Source organism: Typopeltis vanoorti, chromosome 24, assembly GCF_054136105.1.
Source record: "Typopeltis vanoorti isolate ZY-2024b chromosome 24, IOZ_Tvanoo_1.0, whole genome shotgun sequence".
NCBI classification, from domain to species: domain Eukaryota; kingdom Metazoa; phylum Arthropoda; class Arachnida; order Uropygi; family Thelyphonidae; genus Typopeltis; species Typopeltis vanoorti.
This window is the reverse complement of record NC_143572.1, coordinates 11,560,029-11,585,453: the sequence shown is the minus strand read 5'-3', so window position 1 is coordinate 11,585,453 and position 25,425 is coordinate 11,560,029. Positions and strand designations below refer to the sequence as shown.

The following is a 25,425-nucleotide window of genomic DNA, read 5'->3' as shown; positions in this document are numbered from 1 at the left end:
TTTAAAAACTATACATATCAGATAATTCAGTATATTTATTCAAACGACTTAATCACAGTTTATCCAAACTTTCCAATTGCTCTTTGATTCTTTTGTCATTACCGGTATCTGTAGCATCTGTGGAATGGTCCTTTTCAAAACTTAAAATTATTAAAAACTACTTGCGCTCCATAATGGTACAAGACAGACTTTCAAATCTTGCCATTATATCAATATAATGGCAAGATTTGCCATTATTTTGGATCAACGATATATTTTGTTGAATCAGATATTTTGGATCAACTTGATATATTTTGTTGAATCAGATATTTTGGATCAACTTGATATATATGATATTATTCGAAAATTTTCATTCATGAAAACTAGAAAAGTTCAATTCACTAAGTGATTTTTCTTTCTGTTTAAATATTTATTTAACTATTTCTTTACCCAATAATGTTTAATATGTTCCTATTTTATATACTTGTAAGTTACTATTATTTATTAACTTTATTTTTTTCCAAATTATTTTTGTTGTTTTTGTACCCTTGTATGTTTATTGTTTTTAATACATTTTTTTTTTGTAATTTCTGCTTTTTGTTCAATAAACTTATAATTAATATATTTCGTATTTCATTTTAACTCACTGATATGTTTTTAGAAAGTGATTTTTTATTGGGGTGAGGGGTATAGGGGCCAACTAAAGGTTTGCACACAGGCGCCAGACACTACTGTCACACCCCTGTTTGGAGGATGGTATAGTATATTGCAGAGTCAAATGGAATTTGGAGGGAATAATTATAAGTGTAGAAATAGTGGCAATGCACTGCAGTGGCAAAATATCAAGATTATCAAAAATAAAGGAAGTGTTTTTTTTTTTAAGACAAGCCACACAAGAGGCTACACAGCCTCATCCAGAGCATGCTTTTACAAACATTCATGCCAACAGCAGAATTTAAATCCATGACCTGTTGATTGGAGAGAAGGTATGTTATTCACTAAGCTCACCAGGGAAGCAGGTGGCATTTACAGCCTCAGCCTGCCAGAAGATTATTTGAATCAGTGAAACATGGTTGACAGAAGATGGTGTCCTGACAGGAATACAAGTAGAAGAGTATAACATATTTCAACAAGATAGAAGTGCAAAGTGATGAGTTGAACGTATTCTCAGATTGGAGAATTTAGAAGGAAATAGTACTAATAGTTCTGAAAGTGTATGGTGTGAGGTGGAAATAGTCAGGACAGGATATTATATAGCCAGATGTTATTGGCTAGGGAACACAAAGAGTGATGGGCTGGAAATGTTTAGGCAGATCAGTCCAATGAGTAATCATTATGGAGGACAGCATACAGTACATTCTCTTACTACTGTATGCAAACAGCATACAGTAGTAAGAGAATGGAATTTCTGGAAATCTTAAGGGACAAATGTCTCAAGCAACATGTAGTAGGAGGAAACACAGGAATCAAAGTTTTGGATTTGGTCCTTGCATCAGAGGATCTGAATATAACTTAGATGTCAGTGTTAAAACAAAATGGTGGTAACAGTGTGGTATCGATACAAAATAAATAACGGAAAAAAACTCACGTAGAAAGATTATTTAATAGAATAATTTTTGCCTGTGTGTCACAGGCATCTTCAGTACATTAAGCTCAAAATTAAACACTAACTGACAATTCCAAAAAGCGCCACCTAAGTAGCTGGTGTAAGATAACTAAAAAGGTCAAGAACTTTCCTAAAAAAATAAAAATAAAAAAATAAAATTAAAATTAATACAATAAATAGTTAGGAAAGATTAGCTGATTTGTAAAGTACTATCTCCCATAAAGGGGATAGACGTAAGCCGTCGGATCTGTTTAAGTTAGGAGAATGAAGTAGAGTTTCACATGTTTCTTTATAAAGGCATTCCATTAGAAACTGACTTTTGTGAAGAACTCTTGTCTTTCTCCAATGAACTCTGTGTCTAGTGAAGATGGCATGTTCTGCAAGTCCAGACTTTTCAGGTTTAAAGTATTCAATATAAGATTGGTGTTCTTCTAGCCGAATAGAGGCAGATCTTCCCGTTTGTCCAAAATAAGATAATCCACAAGAGCACGGAATCTGGTAGACACCTGGATGATTAAGATATGGAAGCTTGTCCTTAGGAGAAGTGAGAAAGGTGGAGTTTTTTCTAAACGGTCGAAAGGCAACAAAAATATTCAGTGGTTTTAAAACTTTTGCTATACGTTCACTGATGCCTTGTACAAAAGGGATAGTAATGTGCATTATTTCTTCTGATGAACTTCAACAATTTCTCACTAAGTTAAACGCATTTCATCCTAGGATCAAGTTTACCCTAGAAGTAGAATCAAATAAGCAGTTGGCCTTTTTAGATCTTCTAATTCTTCGCCAACCAGATGGTAACCTACATTTCTCAGTTTATAGAAAGAAGACTCATACAGGCCATTATATCCATGCGGAATCTCATCACCATCCCAGTCAAAAGGCAGGAACTATTAAAACACTGGTTCATCGGACCCACTCCTTTTGTTCTACAGACGATCTTTTACAGAAAGAACTACAATATATAACTTCTTCCTTTCATTCTAATGGTTATAAGAATTGCTTCATTAAAAGAACTTGGAGTGTAGTTTTAATATGTCTTCCTCTTCAAACACAGAGGAAATAACGCGCATTACTATCCCTTATGTACAAGGCATCAGTGAACGTATAGCAAAAGTTTTAAAACCATTGAATATTTTTGTTGCTTTTCAACCGTTTAGAAAAATCTCCACCTTTCTCACTTCTCCTAAGGACAAGCTTCCACATCTTAATCATCCAGGTGTCTACCAGATTCCATGCTCTTGTGGATTATCTTATTTCGGACAAACGGGAAGATCTGCCTCTATTCGGCTAGAAGAACACCAATCTTATATTGAATACTTTAAACCTGAAAAGTCTGGACTTTCTGAACATGCCATCTTCACTAGACACAGAATTCATTGGAGAAAGACAAGAGTTCTTCACAAAAGTCAGTTTCTCATGGAATGCCTTTATAAAGAAACATGTGAAACTCTACTTCATTCTCCTAACTTAAACAGATCCGACGGGTTATGTCTATCCCCTTTATCGGGGATAGTACTTTACAAATCAGCTAATCTTTCCTAACTTTTTATTGTATTAATTTTTATTTTATTTTTTTTTTTTATTAGGAAAGTTATCGACCTTTTAGTTATCTTACACCAGCTACTTAGGTGGCGCTTTTTGCAATTGTCTGTTAGTGTTTAATTTTGAGCTTAGTTTACTGAAAATGCCTGTGACACACAGGCGAAAATTATACTATTAAATAATCTTTCTACGTGAGTTTTTTTCAGTTATTTATTTTGTATCGATATGTCTACTCATGGTTTACCTCTTTTAAAACTAACAGTGTGGTAAGTAACAGAAAGGAGAAAGAAATTTAGGTGAAATTACACCTCTGAATCAAAAAATTAGAATAATCAAAGAAAATGTGTTGAATGATTTGCAATTCTAATTTATTGCATAGAAAATAATTATTACCAAATATGAATTAGCATCATCTAAATCTACGTGCTTTCTAGATTATATAATCATGTAAACACATAAAAATGTAATATAAATTATAAGAAAACTGTTATTTGAAAAAATTCACAAAATTAGAATAATTTTTAACATGGTTCAAAATATTAGAACAACACAAAAATAGATGCGCAAAAATTATAGTCAAAGAGAAGCAACATGATAATTGGTATTTTGTTGCATCCCCCTTAGCTTTTATCACCATTCATAAATGGTTGGGCATATTATTTACTAGCAGGTCACATTATTTTTTATCAAAACACGCCCATATGGTCTACAGACTGCAAACAAGTTCATTTTTGTCTCTTGAGGCAAATTCTTGAAGACATTTCTTCATAATTCCCCACAAATTCTCAATGGGGTTTAAATCTGGTGAGTTTGCTGGTCAAGTAATTACATTGATTGGCCTTTATTTGTGCCATCTAGTAGTGGTCTCGGAAGTATGACAAGAAGTCGAATCTTACTGAAAAAAGAAATCACCATAACATAAATCTTCTGATGCCGGTGACATAAACTGCTCAGGTGCACTTTGCAATTGACTCTTTCGTACACAATACACAGCCTACCTGGACTCACTGCAGTCATACAAGCCCATACCATGACAGAGGTTGCAAATTTCACTGAACATTTCATGCATTCTTTATCAAATGCTGCTTACTTTTAAGATGTCAAATATGTATCCCTTGACCATGGGATGCACAAAACATACTTTCATTACTTAAAAGTACCTTTTTCCAGTCCTCTTGACTCCACAACAGTCTTTGCTTACACCACTTACTCTAGCTGCCTTTTGCTTGGAAGTCATAAGTGGCTTCATCTTAGGCACACGTATTTAAAACCCAATTTGTGAAGTCATCTCAACATTGTGATTTAGACATATTCACACATAGTTCTTTCCATCTGCTGCAAAAATACCTTACACTTCGGAAGCAGTTTTTATTCATATTATTCTTCAGTCTCCTCTCATCTTTTGATGTAGCTATTACTTTTTGACTGCTATTGCAGTGATTATTTTGAAAACTCTGATTATTAGAATATTGTCCATGCTTGCTTGAGAACATTTCAATTCCTTAGCTATAAACTACTGAGTTTATAGCTAAGGAATTGAAATAGCCTTCTTTGTGAAGAGACACCATACGAAACTTCTTAGCTTCCGATATGTTACTTGTTCAACCCATGCTTAGTAAATAATCAACTGAAATCCACATACAAACGATTCCTCACACACGAGTCAGTCCTGTAGCTACTGAAATATATGTTATTTCTATGTTCCTCTCAAAACCAATAGAAAAATTTAGAATATTCTAATATTTTGAACTATGTAAAAATTATTCTAATTTTGTGAATGTTCTCAAATAACAGTTTTCTTATAATTCATATTACATTTTTATGTGTTTAAATGGTTATATAATCTACATAGTACGTAGATTTAGATGATGCTAATTCATATTTGGTAATAATTATTTTCTATGCAATAAATTAAAATTGCAAATCATTCAACACATTTTCTTTGATTATTCTAATTTTTTGATTCAGAGGTGTATAAGGCAGGTGACTATAATAATCTTAGAAATCAGTTAGGGATAGAATTGCAAGGGAGAGATATCATCAGTGACTGGAAGAGAAATATTTATCAACAGCAGTGGCAAACTGCATTCCTCAAATAAAAAATATAACACAGTTTGGTGTAATGTGCATTACTAATGAATTCAAACAGAAACTGCAGATGAAAAAGAGATTATGAAAAAAGTATAGAGGGAAAGAGGTGAAGAGCAGTTTACATAAGAAGTGTTGTCCAAGTTGTATTGTCTAAGATAGGCCTCATGCAACTCCTTGGAGGTACACAGTACCATCGACAGGGTGTACATAGAGGCAGCCTGCCTCACAGCGCGGCTTAATAAGGGCACCTGTTCAGCCATAATTGCAGTAGGCGCCGTCGCTACGCTACCAATTCCTGTTAGCGTAGCAAGTGTGGAAAGAAGTTTTTCCAAGCTTAAACTGATTAAAAATTATTTGCAAACAGCAATGACTCAAGAGAGATTGGTTGGTCTAGCAACTATATCGATAGAGGCAGACATAGCTTATAATTTAAATTTACAAGAGCTCATAAACAGTTTTATTGTGTGATATCACTGTAGAGCAAACATTTAATTAATATTATTATATAATCGTTTTGCATTAATGTTTCTCTTGTAATAAAAACAAAATAGCAATTGGAGATTTTCTTATATTTTTGTCTTATAATCCACCAGGGGCAATATTTAATCGTTTGTCTCGGGGCATGATCAAATCTGGTGACGACCCTGGAGGTACATAATAATAATAATAATATATCATCAGTTATTACACGAAATGATAGTTATCTTATCTTTGTTTGAGTTGCTCCCTGCAGTCCAATGTTTTATATTAGTTCATAAATTTATCTATTTAGAAATAAATCTCCAGGGTCTATCTTAATTACTTACTTTTCCTTTAAAGACAAACACTTCCCTTCTGATTACAGAAACTGCATCAAAGGTTGTATTGCAAGTGTTAGGAGTTTCATCACTGTCAGGTGAAGGATCTGCAACAACAGGGTGATCTTTTGCTACGGTTTCAGTTGGATAAGGATCAGGTGTAAAATTAATCGTTGGTAATAATGGCTGCTGATCTGTACCAGGAAATGGAGATTGTGTAGTTACATATGAAGTGGTGACAGAACCTGAAATTAAAACAAGTATTTAACTTCCTCTTTCTACATTAATAAGATTATTTCCTATTAATACCCCGTCCAAAAAGAAACCGAACTTTTAGAAAATAGAAGAAACTAGTGGAGCCACCTGTTGTATCATCTTGTTGTCGAAAGCAGCGACCTTCATTAGTGTTGTGTTAATGGTTTATGATGTTTGTTTCAGTAGAAGCCGAGTTATAGTGGCAAGAGTGACAGTGTGTTTTGATGAACGGTTGGAAAACGAGTTTTAAACAGAGAGCTGATTGACTTTTGTGTTAAACTTGGTAAAAGTTTTACGAAAAGCATCAAATGCTTCAAAAAGCATACGGTGATGAATGCTTATCTCGTACTCAAGTTTACGAGTGATTTAAGCGATTTCAAAATGTTCGCGAGACACTTCAGGACGACAAAAAGCTGGACCATCCAAAAACTGGACTGAGCGAAGTTAACATCCAAAATGTGCGTGCTTTCATCAAAGAAAACCCGAAATCGTCCGTGACATTGATTGAAGATGAATTTTGGATTCCAAAATCAACTGTGCACAACATTTTGACCAAGAGGTTGAGCATTGTAAATTGAATTCCGATTTGTTCCCCACAAGTTGACTGACGACCAAAAAATGTATCGAATTGAACACTGCAAGGACCTCATTAAAACCACTCGAAAGGATTCAAACTTCCTTGAAACGATCATTACTGGTGACGAAATGGTGTTTTGAGTATAAGCCCGAAATAAAGTGCCAGAGTGCTGAGTGGAGACCACCAGAAGAGGGACATCTGAAAAAAAAAAATTGCTTGGAGAAGTCAAAAGTAAAGACAATACTGATTTGTTTCTACAATTCCAAGGGCATTATCCACAAAGAATTCGTTCCGCCTGGCCAAACAGTCAATAGTGAGTTTATCTCGAAGTTTTGAAACAATTGATACCGAGAATTCGTCACGTACAGCATGAATATCGTGATGCAGGCAGCTGGTCACTTTTACACGATGATGCACCATCTCATCGTTCAAACATTGTGAGACAGTTTTTGAGCAAAAACCAAGTTTGTGTGTTGGATTACTTGTCATATTCACCTGATATAGCACCCTGTGACTTCTTTCTCTTCCCCCAACTTCATTTTCCAATGAAAGGAAAGCAATAAAGCAATTTTATATCCCAAAAAACCGATATAAAAAACTCATTTAACAAATTAATTGACTGTGCCAAACGCTGTATTGAAGCTGAGGGAGAGAAACTGGCAGCCACCACATTGAATAATTGCTACATGTAGAGACAGATAGTAAAATCTTAACTAAATACTAAACAAATACCACCCAATTATACAGAAAAAAAATCAATTCGAATAGTGCAAACTTAAAGACCAGTATTGTCATGAAATAAACACAATAATATCTTTGTGTTTTATAATAATATTTTTAGTTCAATAATATTTTTAGCGCCTCCCACTGCCTACATTTCATGCATGCACACACATTCCCATCTTGTATCTGCCACATTCTTAAACAATGTGATGCATGCATAGCAAGCTACAGAATCTACAAGTAGGTTACAAATAACGTAGTCTTTAAATAGGGGAGGGCTAAGGCTGTTACTGAAATTGGCAGCCACCACATTGAATAATTGCTACATGTAGAGACAGATAGTAAAATCTTAACTAAATACTAAACAAATACCACCCAATTATACAGAAAAATCATCAATTCGAATAGTGCAAACTTAAAGACCAGTATTGTCATGAAATAAACACAATAATATCTTTCCTTACTACTAATTATTATTATGTAACTCCTCCAGGGAGTCCAAAGACTCTTTTTTTTTTTTTAACAGCTCACATCACTTGTTGCATTTGTTCATGCACTAAATAAATAATAGGAAATTATGCACAGAATGGAATAAAAATAGAGAGAAAGAGAGAGAAGCAGGAGAAAGAAGAATGAGAAGCTATTTCTGGAAGTTGTATAAGAAGAACAAAGGAATGCAAGAGTGAGCAGATTGTATTACTAGAATATACTATGAATGTGAAGAGCATGAATGATTTTAAAATACAATATTAACAAATATGTTACTGATTGAACAAGTAATCTACTTTGAGTAGTATTTGTTTAGTATTTAGTTAAGATTTTACTATCTGTCTCTACATGTAGCAATTATTCAATGTGGTGGCTGCCAGTTTCAGTAACAGCCTTAGCCCTCCCCCATTTAAAGACTACGTTATTTGTAACCTACTTGAAGATTCTGTAGCTTGCTATGCATGCATCACATTGTTTAAGAATGTGGCAGATACAAGATGGGAATGTGTGTGCATGCATGAAATGTAGGCAGTGGGAGGCGCTAGGAGACACGAATGTCTCAATCTCAGGGATTTAGTGGCAGCAGAGATAGTGCTTCAAAAATGGGTGATTTTCAGTTTGTGGATGCAGTAGCATGTTGGAGGATGGAGAGAATGTTAAAGACATTCTCTTCACATAGATTTAGCATTGGGTAGTTTAGCAGATGGAGAAGGTTTGTCTGATGGCCATGATTGCACGTGTGAATGACAATTGAAAGCAGAATGTGTGGAGAGAGAGGGAGAGAGAGAGAGAGAAACAGAACTGCTGAGAAAGGAGAAGGAAGGAAGGAATGAAGAATGAGTTTAGAAGGGTGAATGAAGATCTTGGGAGGAATAGAGAGGTTGGCTAGTGTGAGAGGAATGAGAGTAGGTGTAAGAGAACAGCATCAGAGAGCAAGGGAGAGAGGAAGGCAAGAGAATGGGAAAGACAGTGGAAAAGAGGAAATTGCTGAAGAACAACAGTGTGGAAGAAAGGGATAGAGATGTGAGAGAGAGGAAGGAGAGCAGGAGAGAGAGAGAGAGAGAGAGAGGGGGGAGATTGCAAGCCGTAAGAGTCAGGGATGCCAGTGAGAGAATGATGAATGAATCTATTCAGAGTATCATGTATGGGAATTCAATGATTCAGGGTATGCAGAGTAGAGTGCCAGAGCAGTGCTTGCTTGCAGTGGTGGATTACCCATTAAGGCAATGAGGCACATGCCTAGGGGCCTCAAGCTTCGGGGGTGCCCCCAAGCCAAGACATTTTTCTATAGTGTTTTAAAATAGATTAATGTTTTCAGTAAACATCATAAAAATCTTGATTATTTTAAGAGAAAATTTTTTCAAAACAATTATTACGTTTTAATACATATTTTGAACAGCGCGCACTATCTACGCTTTAAATAATGCCACAATACCAATGTCGGCGCTAGTTGACAAGCTTCGTATTTTGTATTTTGAACAGCGTGCACTATCTACGCTTTAAATTAAACCGCAGCGCACGGCACTGTTGACAGCTTTGAGGTCACGAAAACTGATTGCATTGCTGAGATAGGAAGTTTCGCCTGGTTTCTCCTTAACTTCATTTGTTATTGAATCGTTTAAGAGTGAGGTGTTTAAAAAATAACTTTTTAGTGTGACTTTTCATGTTTTCATTATTTGAGTGTAGTGCAAGTAAAAAAAACTTTGTAAAATTGTAAAAAAAAAAAAAAAACTGATAAAAAATTTTTAAAAAAAATAAAAATAAAAATAAAGTTTTATTATTTATCATCCTTTAACCCTTTAACAGGCAGAAAAATACAGAAGTTCAAAACATTCAAAAGTACAAAATTTCATTTATTTGCCACCTAACTTTTATTTATTTTTTTATTCTTTTTTTTTTATTTTTTGGGGCCCCCAAATATAATTTGCCTAGGGACCCCAACTATCCTTAATCCACCACTGAGTGCTTGCCTGGTGGAATGATAGAGAGTGTGGCAATGAAGAGGGGTGAAAATGTGGAGGAGATGATAGTAATAGTTGAGACGAATGACCTGAAAGGTAGCTTGAGATTGATGTTAGATGGAATGCAGCAGAAATGTGTCCAAGGAAAGATAGTAGCATGTTGTCCTAGTATGATAATGTGGAGTGGAGGAGAAGGACAGTGATGAAAAATGAGATGATAGTGAAAATGTGCAGGAAAAGGGGGTACGTGGAGTATGTTTGAGGACAGAAGGGAGCTGTATGCAAGAGATGGATTGTATTTGAATGTAGAAGAGCAAAAGCATATGGAGACTGATAAGCAAGTGAGTGTGTCAGAACAGGGAAACTAGACAGTTGGAATGTTGCAGGGATGCCATTCCAACTGGAATGGGACATGTGGGGACAGTGGCTTGAGAAATAATGGGGTGTACGCAGAGCCAGGTGGAGTATGAGGGGAGTAATAATAACTATAAGAAGGCTGGCTTTTCTGTATACAAATGATAAGAGCATTAGGAATAAAGAGAATGAGTTTGTGATATTGATTGACTTAGTCTCTCTCTCTAAAAGTTGTTGGTCTCTCTCTCTCTCTCTCTCCCTCTCTCTATCTAAAAGTTGTTGGTATCAATTTATTCATTCTCATGGCAAAAGCAGATACATGTCAATGTCCAGACCAGAAAGCTAATCCAGGGTCTCATCTGTCACCTCGTGGATGTCCTGGAGGCTACCACCATGAAATTGGCACCTTGGGCAGTCATTCACAATATGAGTCATCATATGGGCCATAGGGGAACCGTCACAATAAGGATGATCTGATAGTCTCCATTTATACAGTAGGTAGCCACATCTGCCCTGGTTGGTTCTGATCCTGTTGATAGATGACCAAATCTTCCTAGGAAGGGCAAAACTAAGCTGTGGAGCACAACGATTCTCAACAAGGAAACCATTTGTTGGAAGATTGTTGGACCAGTGTTCTCTCCACATGTCAGGTGTTGATGGTAAGGCAGCTGAGGAGAGTTCGTCCATGGACCAGAAAGGGTTTCGTGATTTTAGGCGAATACTAGGTGGATTTATGGGAGTCTGGTGCAGGAGCAGGAGAGGGTTGCTCGTTACTTTATTAAATACTTTAATCAAGGCTTGTCTTCTCCGTATATTTGGTGGAGCAATGTTAGATAGCACAGGCAGCCAAGGGAAAGGAGGTGCTTCTCGGTGTCCCACTAATTGTGCACATGGTAGAGTTTAGCTGGGTGTCTATAATGTTAGTGTGGGCACTTCTTTCCCAGACAGGGGCACACTATTCTGCTGTAGAGCATGTGAGGGCTAGTGCAGATGACCTTAAGACATCAGCACCACAACCCCAGATTGTTCCAGCAAGCCATGAGATCATATTATTTATCGCTTTAACATTGTTGGACAGGTTGGTGATGTGCCTTTTATAGGTTAGGCTTCTGTCCAGGCTCACTCCAAGGTATTTCGGGTGAGGCTTATGTTCTACCATTTTGTCACAGAAAGAGAAGTTGAGGTGTCAATTTTCCTCAACTTCAGGTACCACTACTTGAAGCCAAATCCAAAAAAACTGTATCCACAGCATTCCACCTGAACAACGCAGAGGCAAATCGACACCTCAACCTCTCTTTCCGTGACAAAATGGTAGAACATGAGCTTCAGCCTCATCAATGAAAGTTTGTTAACTGAGGAGGATGTTGTAACAGGGATAGAAATCGAAGCTTACAGCATACTTCAGTAGGATAGGGAAGGTAAATGTAGTAGTGAAGTGTTACTCATAATAAGAGATGAATTGTGAGCTCTCAGGGTGGAGAATCTCAGGGGAAATCACACTAATGGCTATGAGAGTATATGGTGTGAAATGGATGTTTATAGGACAAGATATTTATTATTATTATTATTATGATCATTACGTACACCTCCAGGGAGTCCAAAGACTCATCAAGGGAGGGAGGGACCTACTCAACAACTCTCTGTCTTCACCACTTAATTCATCAACTACAATGAACCGCAACTACCATCATCATTTACACCAATGCTATCTACCACCCACAACTACTATTATTTCACAGACAATCACAAACATCCAAGCCCACAGCGGGATTCAAGCCCGCAGCCTTTTGACTGGAGAGTGAATATGCTAACCACTCTGCCAAACAGGCTGGCAAAAAATTACATAACACCTCCAGGGAGTCCAAGGACTCATCTAGGGAGGGCATCTGCTCTACAACTCTCCATCTCCACTAACCACAACTACCTTCATCTACACCAGCACTATCTACCACCACCACCACTATTTTCACAGAAATCACAAACATCCATGCCCACAACTGGATTCGAACTCGCAGCCTTTTGACTGGAGAGCAGATATGCTAACCACTCAGCCAACCAGGCCGGCTTTTAGTGGGATGTTGCTAGAGACCAGGAAATGTTTAGGCAAATTAGTTTGGCAAGTGCAAGCAGACAATCATTATGGGGGACTTCGACTATAATGATATAAACTGGGCAGAGGAGACAGCATGCAGTAATAAAGGAAGTGAATTTTTGGATCTCTTGAGGGACTGTCTTAAACAGCATTCTTTCAAAAACAGGTATGGATGGAAAAGATATTAGGCTAATAACTAATCTTTACTGGGAACAGACTGCATCTTTGAGAATAAATGGAGAGAGAGACCTCAGAAGAATTCTCAGTTCAGAAAAGTGTGAAACAAGGTTGTGTCTTGTCTCAATTCTCTTTAATCTACACAGAAGATTTAATAAAATTAGTAACCTCAAAGGAATCACTGTAGGGGGACAGAAATATTAATAACCTAAGATATGCAATTGACACGGTTCTTCTAGCTGAAAATAAATATGCACTCAACATATAGATGAAACCCTTAAGTAGAGCGAACCATATGACCTCAGTTTCAACTTTAAAAAGACAAACATCATGATAATTTCAAGAGAAAAGAAAATACCAAAAATATACATTGATATAAAAGGAAATAAACTAGAACAAGTGCAAACATACATATACCTCAGACACTTGATCACAGAGAATGGAAGGACAGAAGATAAAATTAGAAGGAGGATTGAAATTGCAAGGTAAACTTTCAATAATATGAAAAATCCACTGACATCTAGGGAATTAAATCTGAAAACAAGACTAAGAATCTCCACATCTTACATATGGTCCACGTTATTAAATGGCATTATTATAAAGGACATCTTACATGTGAGGCAGATCAAAGACGCTGAGGGAAGAGTATTATGGAGGGATGTGGACATAAGAAACAGATGGAGAATATACTTTGAGGGACTTTTGAACGAGGAAAATGCAAGAACTCACAGAGAAGATGGGCAGCCTTCTGATGGGATGGTGCAGAACATCAGTAGAGTGGAAGTGACGGAGGCCATGAAGAGGATGAGGAATGGAAAATCGGTGGGTCCCGACAGACCCACCGATGTTGTATGCATCGGTGGGTCTCGGTGTTGTATGCACAGAATTCCAGTGGAGGCATGGAAGGCACCGGGGGAAGAGGGAATTGACCTGTTGTGGGACCTGTTCATGAAAGTTTGCCAACAGGAAAATATACCCGAGGAATGGAGGGAGAGTACTCTTGTTTCCATCTACAAGGGTAAAGGGGATGCACAAGAGTGTAAAAATTATAGAGGAATAAAGTTGATGTCCCACACAATGAAAATCCTAGAAAGGATTCTTGATGGAAGATTGAGGGGAAGGAGATGGAGATTGCAAAGGAACAATTTGGCTTCGTGCCTGGTAGATCAACAACAGATGCTATCTTTGGGTTATGGCAGATGATGGAAAAGTTTCAAGAGAAACAATGAGAGCTACATCTGGCATTTATTGATCTGGAGAAAGCATACAATAGAGTGCAAAGGCAAGGTCTGGAGGTGTCTGAGGGAGAAGAAGGTTCCGGAGAAATATGTCAGGTTGGTGCGGGAGATGTACAGAAATGTGAAGACAAGTGTTCGGACCTGTCTGGGACAGATAGAAAGTTTTCAAGTAAGAGTTGGCTTGCATCAAGGGTCAGCATTAAGTCCGTTTCTGTTTAACATTGTGATGGAGGAGGTGAGGGAAGATGCGCCTTGGACAATGTTGTATGCAGATGACATCTTGCTGTGTGCAGATTCAAGAGAAGAAGCGGGAACTAAACTGGAAAGATGGAGAAAAGTACTGGAAGAGAGAGGTATGAGTCTTACTTCTGCTCAGTCTCATACCTCTCTCTTCCAGTACTTTTATATGAGTATATGTGTTGCACAGTGGGTGGTTGCCAGGAGACAGATCTGGAGCTGGAAGGAAATGTCATCAGGAAGGTGAGGGACTTTAGATACTTAGGTTCAACAGTGGAAGAAGATGGAGGAGCTGAGAAGGAAGTGGGATTTAGGATACAGGCAGGTTGAAGTAACTGGAGGGAGATGGCTGGAGTGTTATGCGATAAGAGGGTGCCGATCAATCTGAAAGGCAAAATCTATAGGACAGTAGTGAGGCCAGCTATTACATATACTATAGAAACTGTGGCCCTGAGGAAAAATAACATCAGCATGATGGAAGTAGCAGAGATGAGAATGCTTAGGTGGATGTGCGGTATGACCAGAAAGGATCGTCTGAGAAATGACTATGTGAAGGGAACAGTGAAAGTTACGAACTTAGGAGCGATGATACAGGAGGCAAGGTTGAGATGGTTTGGTCATGTGATGAGGAGGGAGGACGAATGTGTGGGAAGAAGGGTCATACAGATGGATGTGCAAGGAAGGAGGAAGCATGGGCAGCCAAAGAAGAGATGGAGGGAGCTGGTAGAAGAGGACTTGAGGATGAAGAACTTGGATGTGGTGACAGCCCAAGACAAGAGGATGTGGAGGAGACTCATCATCAAACAGTGACCCCACTTAAGTGGGAGAAGCTGCAGAAGAAGAAGTAGAGACATGAACACTTTCCAATCTGAGTGTGAAAAAACTGGAGGCCTTTGAAATGTGGATGCTGCAAAGAATTATGAGAATATCATGGAAAGACAAAGAGACAACCAAAGAGGTTGTCTTTTTGTCTTTCCATGAGATGATAGACTCTAGACCAGTGGTGGCCGGTGAAAATTTTAAGTAAAGGTGCTGCATATATATATATATATATATATATAAAAAAAAAAAATTTTTTTTCCTAATCAGAAACGAATTTATTAATAAATAAATTTGCATATTTAAAAATATTTCATCCTCACCATGAACAAACACCAATAATAAAAGTTTCGTATCAATAGCAATGACAAGCAGAAACGAATATCGGCATTAGATTGCAGTGCATTTGTTTCGTGTAACGATAATTAAAAAAATATAATTCTTTTCATATTTTCAACGGTGACACTCATCATAATTCAGCCCTGTATCTATAATAAATAAATAATTATATATTATTTTAACAAAATAAAATAAGATTTACAAAAAATAGTTCACCACGCATACGCACCAATAATAAACGTTTCATATCTCACAGAAATAACGCGCGCAATAATAATAATAATAATGACGTAACGTGCAATGAGAAGTGCAAACGAATATCGGCATTAGATCGCAGTGCATTTGTTTCATAACCTAAAGCGTTAATAGAACAATTCCAATTATTAACTATTCAATCAATATCAAAACATAAGCTGTAACCTTTAACATGTTGTATTGCATTTATATAATGTTGTAAGCATTTTTATTATTTATAAACACAAACAAAATTTATTTTTTTCATTTTTTCCTTGGGGGTGCTGCAGTGTCGCAGTGTTTATGTACGGGCTGCCACTGCTCTAGACGATGGTTTTGTTTTCACCTACACATCTAGAGATGGTAGGTGAAAACAAAAGCCTGATAAAAGAAATTAAAAGAGAAAATTCAGCTATTTCAGACATAATTCTCAGACACAATTGCCTACAAAGGACACTTTGTAGGCAATTGTGTGGATGAAAAACAGGCAAGAATGGATCTATCTCTCATACAAGGATGTGGCAGAGAGGCACAAAATAGGACATGGTGGAAACACATGGTAGTCAATCTACTGGAGGGAGAGGATACCTGACAGACATAGTGGAGGGAACACAAGGACTGAGAGTTCTGAATTTGGTCATAGCATCAGAAGATCTGACTGTGACTGAGATGGCATACTTGAAATTCCCCCCCCCCCCCATTGGTGAGAATGACCATGTAGAACTACATGTACGTAGTCACTTTCACCAATGGGAGTGACTATATAGTTTGGAGGATGAATACGCATGGGGAGATATCAAAACAGAAGGAAGTTATGTGGAATTATAAAGCAGGTGACTATCAAAGACCTAGAAACCAGCTTGCAGCAGTGTGATGGATGAAAGAATTTGAAGGAAGAGGGATCATTAGTGAATGGGAGATACTTAAGAAAAAATTGTTGACAGCAATGACAGATTGTATACCTCAAGTAAAGAAGGTAAAGCAAACTGGAGTCAAATGGATAACAAAAGGGAAAAAAAAAGGGAGAATTGCTGAAGAAAAAGCGATTATAGAAGGCATATAAAGTGAGAGGTGCAGAACAATTGTATGAAGAATATAACGCTCAGGCTAGGAAAGAGACTAGTATTGTAAGGAGAGAAAAATTAGAATATGAAAGTAAATTAAAGATACCAAGAAATTATATACTTGGTTTAATCCTTTATCCAAGTATAAGCAATCAAGTTTGCACTTGAACTATTTTCAGGACTGGAACAACTCGTATAAAGAAGCTAATGACTTCATATCACTTGCCTTAGTATCTCATAATAGAAAGCAGATCTTCTTGTGGACATGTATAATGCTATGCATTATGGAAAGAGTCACTATCCAGACCTCAATATTCGACCTTTATTGAGGTCTCATCAGTGGGAGCCAGACCCAGAGGTGATAGTTGTGGTTGAAGTAATGCAGAAGTCATATTTTCATATATTTTCGTACATGAAAATATGACGTATGCATTACTGGAGGTATCAAACTATAGGCCTTTGTGCAGAAGGGGCACCTTTCCATAAGATATGAGAGGCTCTGCTTGGGGTTAGGTCTTTGCCTGTCTCTGAGTGGGGCCCACTGCTGAGATTATGGCTCTGCTCAGTGGTGGGGGTGAGCCTGCCATTGGGCAGAATCACTGCTGAGGGTTCCCTTTCTGTGACAGGGCGGGCCTGTCACTGAGTGGCACCGCTGAGTAAAATGATCCCTCGGGTTGCTCACAATTGCTGAGTTTAGAGTGATCTGGTGGATTGCATGAGTTTTTGGATACTCACTTATATAGTGAAATCGGTCTGGGTAGACCCTTTCCATAATGCATAGCATTATACATGTCCTCAAGGAGATATGCTTTGCATTATAGGATAGTAAGGCAAGTGATGTGAAGTCATTAGTTTCTTTACACGAGTTGCACCAGTCCTGAAAATAGTTCAAGCACAAACTTGTTTGCTTACATTTGGATAAAGGATTAAACCGAGTATATAATTTCTTGGTATCTTTAATTTATAGTATAACCAAGTGGACAAACTTCCAACAACTAGAATATGAAATTAGACTGGCACTGCAATCCAAGGAGAATTCCAAGGAGTTTTTTCACTATGTGGTGAGTAGGAGGAAAAATGATAGTGGACAGATTATCTTGCAGGATAGAGATGGGAATTGGGTGACCAAAGCAGATAGCATAGTTCAGCTATTTGATCACTTTATTAGAGTATTCCATCCTGGTACTACAGGCTTTCTTTCTAAAAGGATAATGAGTGATAAAGTGTTAGAAGTGAATGAAAACAGCCAAGTTAATGTGCCATTAACTTGGCTGTTTTGAGAAATCTTATAATGGGACAGATTCCTAGAAAATGGAAGGAGGATAAGATAGTACAATTACATAAGGATGGAGGTATCAAACTATAGGCCAGTTTGTATTTCTTCTGTAGTTGTTAAGCTTTTGGAGAAATTGGAAAGAACTCATTTACAGAATTGGGCAGATAAGGGCAATATTATTTATGGATTTGTTAAAGGGCACTCTTGTTTTAGTAATCTGGTTACTTTTACAGCAGAGTAACAAGAGCAATGGATGAGAGTAAGGCATACTCTGTCATTTATTTTGGATTTTTCCAAGGAATTTGAGAGGATGCACCATGACAAGTTGATTTTTAAGCATCATATGGGTTTGGATATTAGGTTAGTGGACTGGATTGGTGATTGGCTCTCTGAGGGGAGCAGTATCAGGGAGTAGAAAAATTACAAGTGGAGTTCCAAGGAGTTCAGTACTGGGACCATTACTGTTCTATCTTTATGTCAATGCTTATAAACTGATGAAAATAATGTCAATGATGAAAATAACTCAGCCGGCCTGCCTGGCTGGCTGGCTGAGTGGTTAGCGTATCCGCTCTCCAGCCAAAAGGCTGCAGGTTCGAATCCCACCGGCCATGGGCATGGATGTTTGTGATTGTCTGTGGAAATACCAGTGGTGGTATTTGGCAGTAGATGGCGTTGGTGTAACTACAGTCAGTTGGCAGATTGAGTGGTGGAGACGAAGCTGTAGAGCAAGTGCCCTCCCTCGATGAGTCTTGTGTCAAATAATAATAATAATAATATTGTCAAAGGACTACAGGGAGATAATCAGTTGTTTGCGGATGATGTGAAGATTGGGAGGATTATTAGTAATAGTGCTGATGTTTTGGATCTTCAAGAAGATTTGAATAGGAAAGATGGGTAAAGGCATGGGAATGTTAGTTTGGGGATCCACAGAAGGGATGCTTAATACTCACTTGATGGAGTTCTACTGGAAGAAGTGGAAGAAGCAAGAGATCTTGGGGTGATTGTGGATAGAGATTTAAAGTTATTGCAAAGGTTGTGAAGACATCTCAGCGAATTGCAGCAATGTTGAGGAGAATGTCGAACACAAAAGATAAAAGTATACTGGTCCCATTGCATAAAGCTTTGATCAGATCTGGTCGGTAGGATTTGAAAGGGATAACGTAACTTTGGAGAGGGTACAGAGATGGATAACAAAAATGATGTCAGGAGTGTACAATGTTGATTATGAGGATAGACTGAGAGCATGAAGACTTTGTGTTCACTAGTTGTGACCTCCTGCGATGAGTCTTGACTCCATGGGAGTCAGGAAAATAATAACAATAAAATATGGAAACCAATTTAAAGATCGCTTTCATATTTCTCTCCTTCACTATCAAACTCTGCAATTGACATTTACTCATAATCAAGATCCTAGATGTTAAAGATCCTATATCCTAGATGTCAACTTAGTTACTTATCTCTGGACTCCTCTGCAGAGTTTACTCATCACTGCAGAAACCAGGTAATCTGTATATACCACAACAGTTCATGTGTAGTCTAATCAATCCATTGTACAGTGGTATAGTACTACTATGTTCTTATCTCTCTTTGTCAATGTTCTCCTTATCACAGCTGCAATACACTGTTGATCCTCACAACTCATGAAAGAGACCTCAGGTCTCTTTCATGAGTTGTGAGGATCAATCTTGGAGCACAATTCTCCAAGATTGTGAGGATCAATCCTGGAGCACAATTCTCCAGCAGTACAGTGTACAACATCATCATGAGAAGCCCTTACTGCCATACATACAAAGCTCATTAAGCATCTTAAATACATTCATTGTTTCTGCTCACCACTCTCTTAGGTAATGTAATCCACTCACTAACCACTTTCTGTATGCTAAAAGCATGCTTCTTATTCTCCTGTTCACAGAATCAAATAGATTATATTATGAAAAGAAATAGATATAAATCCAGTAAAATCATGCAAAAGTTACCCTGGAACTGATGTAGACAGTTACCACAATTTGGTTTTATTGAAATGTAGTGTAGTTTAAAATTCAAAAAGTTGTAAGAATCAAGGAAAAGGCTCAAATGGAACATGGATAACCTGAAGATACATGATAACCATAGAATCTGTCAGTAGAAGACTGATAAAAGCATTAAAATGGGAGAAAGCAGAAAGATAAACACAGAAGGAAAGAAATTTAAGGATACAATCATCAAAGCAGCCAATTACTTCAGAAGAGTAAAAGAACAGGTCAATAAAAAAAAAGCCTTGGATCAACCAAGATATTCTAAACCTAATAAATGAAAGAAGAAAATACAAAGCCTCTCTATATGAAGAAAGTAAGGCAAAATATAAACTAAAAATATGATAAATAGAAAATGCAAAGAAGCAAAAGAATAATGATATATAGAGAAGTGCAAAGAAATAGGATTTAACCAAGACTGGGAGAATCAATAAAGCATATAACATTACAAAAGTAATGAGCCAGCAGAACAAAACAAGAAGCACAGTAAAAATAAATATGGGAGCATTCTTATAGATAAGTAAGAAATTTCTGAAAGATGGAAAGAGTACCTAGAAGAACTCTATAAAGAAAAAGAGCTAGACAATGAAGCTATAGAAGATGAAACAAGAAATGCAGAAGAAATAAGCTCAAACATAAAGGTGAATGTGAATGGGTGCTACACGAACTGCCTTCTAACAAGGCAGCAGAAGTTGATAACATTCCATCAGAGTTAATAAAATATTAAGGAAATATAACTAATGCAACCTGGATCACTGTTCTTCTTCTGGCTCATTCCTTTCATAATGTTATATGCTTTATCGATTCCCCCAATCTTGGTTAAATATTTTATGATCAGGGGAGTACTTATTTAATTTCAACAAAATCAGATTTCTCTGGTGCAAAAATTAATGATATTAGTCACGCTATCCAGATGCAAAAAGGTAAGGAAAAAGAATTACCGTATTTGCCAGCATATAAGATGCACTTTTTTCCTTTGAAAATAGGTTTGAAAAACAGGGTGCATCTTATACGCAGATACTCAGTTTTTTTTTATTATTTTCATTTTTGGAAATTTTCTGTGTCCCGAGTTACACTATTTCTTTATTGTTTCCTTGTGGTGTGTGTGTGAGAGCATTCCAGTTATGTAGAGCAGTGTTTCTCAAACTTCAGACATCCGTGTTCATATGATTGGTGCAGTATTAACAAAAGATCGTGCTACTAAATGACAAAGACAAGCCGACAGTTAAGTTAAAATGCTAATTCTCTTCAACTGAATTCTTTATATAATATCGGAAACACATTCACTATATATTTCTTCATTTTAACACGTTCACTCAAACAAAACCATATGTTACACTGGCAACATATGGTTTTGCTTGAGTCATACAGCATTTTCTGTGGGAGGGGGGACATGCGATTCATAAGTTAGTGCCGTTTTTATCCCAGTTGTCTGTAATTGCACTGTTTGTTGAGAAACATATTGCACAGCCTGCAGATGTCTCTGTACCTTATTCAGTGATACAATAGGAATGTTTTACGATCTTGAACTTCACGGATACATTGAATTTTATTCTATGAGTTAATGATGCATAACCAAAAATTGCCACGGACCCCCTGAAGACCTTTCACGTACCCCCCGGGGGTACGTGCACCACACTTTGAGAAACACTGGCGTAAAGTTCAGTGGATGCGCATGTGCTGTCATCGACAATCACAGCTGTGTTCTGTTCTAAACTTTCCAATTGTTGTTGCAGTTGTGAACGGTGATAAATTTCTGCTGTTAAATTTTCTCTAAATTTCTTGGCAAATTATGGCTGAAAAATGTCGGCATTGTTACAATATTGTATACAAGCTACGTGTGATTGCGTATGCTAAAGAACATGGAAACAGGGCTGCAGAGAGGCATTTCAGATCACCGTCAACTGAGAAAATGATAAGAACTTGGCAGAATCAGGAAGGGGATTTAAAAAAAGCAACTCACAGTAAACATAACCTACGAAGTGGAACTGCAAAATGGCCAGAACTTGAGGCAGAACTGAATACTTGGATTTTAGACCACAGAAAAGCAGGACTTTCAGTGTCTACAAAAATGATTATTCATCAAGCGAAAGCGATAGCCACTAACAGAGGGATCGCCAACTTTACTGGATCAATATCATGGTGTTCAAGATTCATGAAGAGAAACCAGCTATGTATGCAGACTAAAACAAAAATATCACAAAACATACCAGCTGAATATGAAGAAAAAACGATCGAATTTCATCGAGTCGTCATTAACGCAAGGAAATGAGAATATTTTGAACTTGCGCAAATAGGAAACATGGACGAGGTTCCACTGACTTTTGATGTGCCCTCAGACAAAACTGTAGATTCCAATGGCACTAAAAGTGTTACTATTAAAACTTCAGGGCACAAAAAAACTCACTACACAGTTGTTTTATCCTGCTGTGCTGATGGGACAAAATTGCCCACACTATTGATTTTTAAAAGGAAGACACTACCCAAAGAAAAACTGCTTAAAGGAGTGTTTGTACATGTTCACGCAAAAGGCTAGATGGATGGAGGAGGAATGAAGTTATGGATAGATAAAATTTGGTCTAGGCACCCTGGTGGACTGTTGAAAAGGCCTGCCATGCTAGTATGGGATCAATTTCGTTCTCACAGCACAGATAATGTTACAAATAAACTCAAGGAATTGAAAACTCAGCTATATTTCCAGGAGGTCTAACTAGTCAGCTTCAACCTTTAGATGTCTGTATTAATAAACCATTTAAGGGATTTATGAAGGAGAATGGAACAGCTGGATTTCTATCTTCAGATTTTTAGGTTATGCCGTCAGGAATAAGGAAGAGGCCTAGCATTTCGCAAGTTTGTGAGTCGGTCAAAACTTCATGGGATGCTGTGAAAACTGAGACAGTGGTTAAATAATTTAAGAAGTGTGGAATTAGTAATGCACTGGATAGTACAGAGGACAATTTGTTGTATGAGAACTCAAATTCTGATTTAGAAGAAGTTTCAAGAGTCTCTTCATTTAGCTCTGGAGATGAATTTCTGGGTTTTGACGATTAAAAGGTGGGAACTCTTTCCTAGTTAGATTAGGTATTTGTTGAAAGTAGACCCACTTATTACTTTATATTTGAAATACTGTAAATTCATTATAATATTCAGTGATAAAGTTTTTTTTCCTAAAAAATGTGTACGAAAAAGGGGGTGTCCTATACGCCAGTGCGTCTTATACGCAGGTAAATATGGTAACTGTGTTGGTTGGCACTAATGATCTAAGAGGCAAGATGTATTCTATAAGGGAGGATGTAAAGGAGTTGTTAGACAAAGTAGAAATGGAGAGTGAGGGGGTGAAGATTGTAAGTTTTCCTGCCACGCTATGATAGAGGTGAACTGAGTAAGGAATTGATAGCCAACGAATCAATACTAGGGTTGTGCAGAAACAATGATGAAATTTGTGGATCTGTTGTCTGTGTTTGATGAAAGGATTTGTATAATAGTGATGGACTACATCTAAATGGTTTGTGTTAGGTGTCTAGAGAGAGCTTTGTTCACCGAAGTTTGAGGGATGATCTGAAAGACATGAATCAGCAAATTAGTACAATGATTGCAGGCTGAGTGATTATTATGGGGAGACTTCAACTATGGAGATATAGACTGGAAGGAAGAAAGATCACATGACAGAAAGGAAATGGAATTTATACACCAACTAAAAGATAATTGCTTGAGGCAGTACGTGATGGAGGGAACTCGGGGTGTGAGAGTAACCTAGTCATAGGATCGGAAGAACTATTGTTACACCCTAATAACTTAAGAATGTGAAAATTTCAGTTATCATGATGTAACAAGAGAAGAAATAAAATCCCTGTATAGATAACTAAGTAAGCAAGCTTGTTCCTAAGCAGATATCGTTTAGGGCCTTTGAAAATAACGAATACAAAAAATAAAAGGAAAGAAAAACATGCTTGCATCCAAGTGAAAAATATAGCTGAAATTGTTTGTTGAACTTAATAAAAAAAAGGAAGGGAATTTTATTACAGTTGTGATATGATAAAATATGGTTAAGTAAAGCAAAGAAGATTAGTCTTAGGATTTTGTATGTGAGAGGCTAGTTTTTACACTTCAAATAAGAGATTAAAGATTTGAATTAATTCTTAGAAAATTTTGGAAAGGGGATTAATTTAGTATAGATGACATAGAGGTCAGCTAAAAACTAAAACTAAAGCTCAAGGTCATAATTCCTGAATTGAGACTTCGTCACATGTCAGTCATGTGCACATAGACTGCATGATGTTTTGGCAGAAAAACACCACTCTAATTGGTCAGTGAAATCGACTCCAGTAAGGTGGAAAGAAAAGAAATTGAAGAAGGTGCCAGTAGGGATCATCGTATAAAAGGGTTAGGAACCCCCCCCACACACACACACACACAAGGCTTTTTTCCTCAGAGTTTTCAAGTCTTCGTATAGGTCTCACGCAGTTTTCCTGAGTGACTGGTTAGGAGTTTTCTCCATCCAACACAATAAGAAAACAAAGTGTGCAGGATTTTGATTCCGTGTTCCTATTGTAAGAAATGAGGGACGCCGTTTAGTTACAAAGAGAGAAGATAATGTCAGTGTGTTTCATCATCCAGTGATCGTAACGAGAGAAAGAAAATTCTATAAAGAAGTCAGTGCTCACGTGGTGAATTTCACAGCCATTGAATAGATGATCCTATGTATATCCTTGATTGAAGAATGTAAGGTAATAATTTTGAAAGCCCATCTTAGTGCAAAAAGAACTTAGGAGTGATAAGTTATAGAAGAGTTCATCCTAGGAAGGTAAAATATCTGAAAAGGGTAGAGACCAGTGTAGAAGACCCAAGTCAAAAGGTACTGTAAAATCTCGTGTCAATTCAAATCATATGTAACTGTAGTCATTGTTCAATTACTGAACAGTTGAAAGGATTAATGAGAATTATACTAGGATTTTAATACATGTCAAACTAGAATAAAAATGAGCTTGTTACTATTAATTAATACAAATTCATGTGCCTAGAGATTTATGCGAGTACATTGTATTTTAATTAAAAGAGTTTTAAAGGTCAAAAGTGTGTATTAGCTCAGCGAAAGGATAATTTTAATACATATTGTCTTAGTGAGAAAATTAGAGTAACTGATTATATATGTCCTAGAAAATACAGAATTATAGCGTGATCAAACCAGTAAGGGATTAGACAAAGGATCAACTAGTTCTAGGATTATACATGTTTGTATGTATAGAATCTGTTATGGCAATATGATCACAATTCTCATGTAGGATCTTAACCTAATACTTGTGTTTAGCTAGTGAAAATTTGTATTATATATTCTTAGTATTGAATTGAGTTTTATTTGATAAAGAATGAATTGTACCATGTTTAAGAGTTCAATAAAGTTTTGTTCATTGAAAATACAGTTGTCTGAGATTGCCGCTCAATGCACCACTTGTAACAACATACGAACCTAATCACGTGGGGGGGGGGGGATTTTGTTAAGTTACGAGATAAAGGTCATGACTGCATATTAGTTTCACACTCAGACATATTTTGGTAATTGCTC

The 25,425-nt window shown here is 37.0% G+C and overlaps 1 protein-coding gene across 1 annotated transcript in view; it reads right to left on the bottom strand.

The window, feature by feature from the left end:
* LOC150092927 (matrix metalloproteinase-2-like) overlaps window positions 1–25,425 on the bottom strand; it is a 198,170-nt gene that overhangs the window by 45,236 nt on the left and 127,509 nt on the right. The window contains exon 5 of the mRNA XM_090414107.1: window positions 6,025–6,260. Coding sequence (XP_090270233.1) covers window positions 6,025–6,260 — 236 coding nt within the window. The remainder of the gene's footprint in view (window positions 1–6,024; window positions 6,261–25,425) is intronic.